This window comes from Etheostoma spectabile, chromosome 23 (genome assembly GCF_008692095.1).
Source record: "Etheostoma spectabile isolate EspeVRDwgs_2016 chromosome 23, UIUC_Espe_1.0, whole genome shotgun sequence".
NCBI classification, from domain to species: domain Eukaryota; kingdom Metazoa; phylum Chordata; class Actinopteri; order Perciformes; family Percidae; genus Etheostoma; species Etheostoma spectabile.
In genome coordinates, this window is record NC_045755.1 from 9,213,441 (window position 1) to 9,219,347 (window position 5,907).

Below are 5,907 nucleotides of genomic sequence, written 5' to 3' on the forward strand. Positions count from 1 at the left end.
GACAGACAGACAGACAGACAGACAGACAGACAGACCCTGCTCCTTCTCTCAGCCCAGTGGTGCTTTGTTGTTTTGTTTCTTGCAGAGGAAGCTGATCATCAGGAGCTTTAATTGCCATTTAGGATTCCTAGTTCTCAGACAAGCTCCTCTGCAGGGACGCTGGAGACAGTCAGCGTTGGTGTGTGGTCTGAAAATAGAATATAAACATGTTTAAACCAAAAACACATACATCAGGAATCCCTGAAGTATTTGCACTGCTCACGTACAGCTTAACAACTAAATTGGCAAACACACCAGGAAATAAGAATAATTTAATAGGGTTACAAATGAAAATTCAGTTTCAAAGAAAAGGGTCAAAGTTTAAAAAGAAAAACACGGACGACATCCCAAAACAAGTCCAGGTCTGTATCCCGTTCCACAGTGCCATGGTTAGCATTGCTGAGTAGATTTGGGAATCGTTTTGATCCTGATTCCCCTTTCCCGAGGGGTGGAGTTGAAACAGGTCCCATGCTTATTTGAGAGATAAGAGGAACATTTTATTTTGTTTCAAAATGTGATTTACCAACTTTTTCAGCCACACGTCACTGTGCTCGACGGCTGCAACACAACAAGCGCCTGACATGGAAAACAAAACGTTCGCATGTTAGATTTGGAACGGATGATCAGATGTGAAACCAAGTTTTTCCAAAGAAACTGTCCCATTGAAATCGTTCTTGATGCCCAACCCTGCTGCTGAGCCTCTGTCCTGATTGGCTGGTCGACGTGCAGCCGCGCCCCTAAAGCATCCCCTGCTTTATCATCTATTTAAAAATAACTGGGACCGTAATTTACTAAATGAACATCATACTGTATTGAAGAAGACTTGAAACTGGCGATATACATGTTTTCTCATAGACTTCTATAGAAACAGTTTAATAGAGCCAGTGGAGTCGCCCCCTGCTGGAAATTAGATAGAATGCAGGTTTAAGAAACCAGCGTTGGCTTTACTTCTCAGGCCTGGAAGTGGCCGCTTGGTTTTTCTTGTTATCTGTAGCCGACGTAGCCTTGTATTTTATGTACTGTATGTGGAATGTGTTTTATGGATGAGGTGTGGGTGAAAGCCCAACCAAATTTCCTACACTGAGGGACAATAACGTGAATCTTGAACTGTAAATGACAGTCAGTCTGATTACACAACATTGTTAAATTAAAACGGTTCACCACCATTTGAGATACTACCTTTGGTTCGGCTAGTTCAACCTGGGTTGACGCAGCAATGGAGTTCTCTTGGGCCACACAAAAATGAATGATACATTTTATTTCTGTTTCTTATTATTTGTTGCATATGAGATGTTACTCAGACTGAACTTCCACCAGAAGAACTCCTGGCTTGTTATAAATAAAGAACATATTTAAATAGATGTATTTTGATATTTGGTGTAATCATGTATTCTATGTATGGTTATCTATATATTCCATCACCTTTCTCCAAATGCAAGTTATAATTCTGAAGAAGAAAAACTTCCTCTGTGTTGGCGTTTTAACCTCTGGTGGTTTTCTGAGGACTAGGGTTACCTGGTCCTCGGATCTCTGCAGGGTAAAACCAGACAGCTAGCTAGACTATCTGTCCAATCTGAGGATATGGTTAGCGCTGGTCCTCAGGTCTCTGGCAGGGGGGGGGGGGGGGGGGAGGGGGGGGGGGGGGGGTGGGGGGGGGGGGAGGGGGGGGGGGGGGTGGGGGGGGGGGGGGGGGGGGGTGGGGGGGGGGGGGGGGGGGGGGGGGTTAAACAGTACAGCTAGCTAGACTATCTGTCCAATCTGAGGACTATGGTTACCTGGTCCTCAGGTCTCTGCAGGGTAAAACCAGACAGCTAGCTAGACTATATGTCCATCTGAGGACTAGGTTACCTGGTCCTCAGATCTCTGCAGGGATCATCCAGAACGCTAGCTAGACTATCTGTCCAATCTGAGGACATGGTGACCTGGTCCTCAGGTCTCTGGCAGGTAAAACCAGACAGCTAGCTAGACTATCTGCCAACTGAGGACTATGGTTCCTGTCCTCAGGTCTCTGCAGGGTAAACCAGAACGCTAGCTAGACTATATGTCCATCTGAGGACTATGGTACCTGGTCTCATCCTGCAGGGTACATCCAGACAGCTAGCTAGACTACTGTTCCATCTGAGGACTTGGTACCTGGTCCAGTTCTCTGCAGGGTAAACCAGACAGCTAGCTAGACTATCTTCCAATCTGAGGACTATGGTACCTGTCTCAGGTCTCTGCGGTAAATCCAGACAGCTAGCTAGACTATATGTCCAATCTGAGGACTATGGTTACCTGGTCCTCAGATCTCTGCAGGGTAATCCAGACAGCTAGCTAGACTATCTGTCCAATCTGAGGACTATGGTTACCTGGTCCTCAGGTCTCTGCAGGGTAAAACCAGACAGCTAACTAGACTATCTGTCCAATCTGAGTTTTCTATTGCACAACTAAAACAACTTTTAAACGTACACATCCAGGCCTATTCTACAGCGGCACTGCTGCTTTTTTGCGGGTGCTTAGCACCGCCCAAGATGCCAATAAACCAGAGCACGTTTTCCTCTAATTCTATGTGGATTAGCCAGACCCTCCTTCAGTACGCTTTGGTGGAGGGTGGAGGGTGGAGGGTCTGGCAATGAGACACTAGTGGGACCTCAAACCCTGAGGATGTCAACATGTAACAAGGGTCATGTAGAAAAGCCGTCAGGTGGAAGTTCTCACATTTCACCACAAGGTGGAGACAAATAGCCACGAACGGTGACTCAGCTCATCTTTTTAAAGTGGATTTTAACTTGATGGAGGTTCAGTCTGGATTGAGATGTTTGTTTTGCACACTGTTAAACCTGAACGGGTCATTGTGACTGATTTTACACACTCAGGAGCAAAATGTCTCCTTTGACTGTTTCATCATTCATGACATAATTAGATAGATCGATTTGTTGTCTACTATTAGACTTATGGGTTTTAGTCAAGAATATTTGATTCCAGCTTCTTAAATGTAAATATTTTCTACTTTCTTCTGACCTCTGTGACAGTAATATATTAGAATATATAGAATATATTTGAGTTGTGGACAAATGAACCTATTTGAGGGCATCATCTTGGGCCTTTTGGGGAAACACTGATCTACATTTTCTGACATTTTATAGATCAAGCATCTAATGGATTAATCAACAAAATAACCAACAGATTAATCAACAATAAAAATAATATTTAGTCGCGGCCCTGCTTTATATGCACTTTAGTCCAAGGGTTCCCAACCTAGGGTTTGGGCCAGTCGGAGGGTCACCAGATATATCTGAGGGGTCGTGAGGAGAACTTTTGATACGCAAATCTGTTTTCATGTTTTGGACTTTTCTCTAATCTTTCCCTTTTTTGTGAAACACAATCATGACATAATATTAAGGATTACACATGTTCAGTATTTTGATGCTGTGTGTAATATTTTTTTTTTGCCAAATAGAAACTGAATTAAATCAAAGGACTGACCAGTTTAGTAGTGTCCACAAAACTACACACACGGCTCCAGACCATAGTGTAAGTAATATAAGATTTACAAAGCATATATATATACTGTAATTGGACATAGAGGTGTTCCAATACCATTTTTTCCTTCCTAATACCCGTACTTGCATATCGGAAGATACAGCCGAGCTGTTACCATCGTTACCGTGCATACCATGTTTTTTTTTTTAACAGCTGGACACTACCAACCCTGTATGGATGTGATTTGATTGCTATCGTTGTTGTATGGCCTGGCTCACGTACACCCTTTGTAAAACAAATACAGACAGTGAATGAATGCCATAAAACTTATTTTTTTAATCTTTTTTGACAGCCATAACAGAAATTAGTTTCAGGGCTAAATTAAGTGGTATTGAATCGGTGCTAGTCTACATCCATGACGTTCCACTTCCAGGATTGGTCCGTTTCCCCCGGGAAATCCTTTACTGCAGGATGTCCGTCACCTTCCGCTTTGAATTTGAGATCCTCAGATCTCTGCAGGGTAAATCCAGACCGCTAGCTAGACTAACTGTCCAATCTGAGGACTATGGTTACCTGGTCCTCAGCTCTCGCAGGGTAAATCCAGACCGCTAGCTAGACTATCTGTCCAATCTGAGGACTATGGTTACCTGGTCCTCAGATCCTGCGGGGTAAATCCAGACCGCTAGCTAGACTATCTGTCCAATCTGAGGACTATGGTTACCTGGTCCTCAGATCTCTGCAGGGTAAATCCAGACCTTCCTCCGCAACGCTGTGGAGGATGGTCTGGCAAAGTGAGACTAAATCGGTGCAGAGTCGCATACTTGCCGATACAGATGAGCGTGGGAGTATCGGGGACATTTCTGATGCGGTCTCAGGATCTGAACTCTAATTGGACAGTCAAGCAAACAATTAAAATAGATTTTGATCGAAGGCTACAAACATAGAGGGATTACTGAACCATGTACAGGGGCTCAACAGCTCATTTGAGAATATAATTTAGTTTGGCTCCTGATCAGTGTTTTAATATTGATTATCTGCCCACCATTTCAAATCCAATAGATTATTTTTTTTTTACTAAAAGTAATGGATAAATGTAAGTGATAGCAATAGTAATATGAATACAAACGTGACCAAAACCGACCTAAACATTAACAGTTAACTTGTATAAAAAATATTCACTTTTAGATCATTAAAAGTTAAATACCATCTACTTTCAAATCAATTGAAATCAGTTGAAGAGGTGAGTTCATCTGAGATAAATAAGGTTGGGAGCCAGATAGGTGTAGAATATCTTTATGTTCTGGTTTTATTGAAATTACTTAATTCACAAAAAGGTTCCCAACCTTCTTTTTCCATTTTTTTTATTGAAAAATTCCTAGTTCACTTCTTCCGACATTAATTGATGTCCAGGATGCTCTGTGACTCACTGGTCACATCGGCTGTCAATCATGTCTCTGATTCCCGCCTCCAGCGCCGACACACCCATTTCCTCACCGGCATTTCATGTACCCTTATTGGTATTATCCTCACGCGCTTTTTTAGGCTGGTCAGTCAGTGTGCGCGTGCACGTGTGAGTGAGTCTTTGCTGCTGTGAAAGGTTACGGCGGGGTGAAGATAACATCAAACACCGAGACTCAGGGTGGTGCGTGTGTTTGAGAGTGAGAGAGAAAGAGAGTGTGTGTGTGTGTGTGTGTGTGTGTGTGTGTGTGGTGTGTGTGGCAAGTGGGCGTGTGCCCGGTCCTCCCTCCCTGCAGAGCGGTGGTGCATTTGTGTGCATGCATGCGCGCGGGTGTGCATTTTTTTTTTTTGCACAAGCGGCACGCGAAGAAAACAGAAGCTAATTTTGTAGCTTTTCATCCCATTAGTTAGTTTTTTTTTTTAATGGATTTTACGGGTACTCGCGGCAGCAGCTGCGGTCACGGTCACGAGCTGGTCATTTCTCACTGAGTGTGCGTGATTTTTCACGTGCGTGCCGCCTCCTCCTTCCTCTCCTCCTCCTGCTCCTCGTGGAGGCGCGGGGCCACTGCTGGCTGGGTTGCTGCGGCACTGGATGGATCTAACTCGCATGTTTGCGGGTGAAGCCTCGGGCGGTGCACGCGGAGGGAAATAAACCGGGATTTCTTTCTTTCGTTTTTTTTTTTTTTTTTTGCTTATTCTTTTTTTTTTTGTCTCACCTGATCAGTCACCTCCACTCTGACAACATGTCAAACTCAAACAAAAGCAAGAAGGACAAAGAAATCCTCGCTGAATACGAGAGCCAAGTGAAAGGTAAGATCATTTTAATGTTGATATTTTTTAACGTTAATATCTCTTGTCTACTCTCTGCATCCAATCCTCGCTGTCACACCCACCGTTTCTCACCTATGCCCGCACACACACACACACACACACACACACACACACACA

General features: G+C 43.8%; 2 protein-coding genes across 19 annotated transcripts in view; both read left to right on the forward strand.

The window, feature by feature from the left end:
• The window catches only part of nrcama (neuronal cell adhesion molecule a), a 1,100,153-nt gene that overhangs the window by 837,796 nt on the left and 256,450 nt on the right, over positions 1 to 5,907 (forward strand). The window lies entirely within an intron of this gene.
• The window catches only part of LOC116673004 (SLIT-ROBO Rho GTPase-activating protein 1), a 35,739-nt gene continuing 35,449 nt past the window's right edge, over positions 5,618 to 5,907 (forward strand). For 3 of the 4 annotated variants that reach the window (XM_032505074.1, XM_032505076.1, XM_032505077.1), the window contains exon 1: positions 5,637 to 5,769. In XM_032505074.1, the coding sequence (XP_032360965.1) occupies positions 5,703 to 5,769 (67 nt within the window). In that variant the 5' untranslated portion in view covers positions 5,637 to 5,702. Of the gene's footprint in view, positions 5,770 to 5,907 lie in introns of all 4 variants that reach the window. The other variant, XM_032505078.1, reaches the window with a different exon arrangement.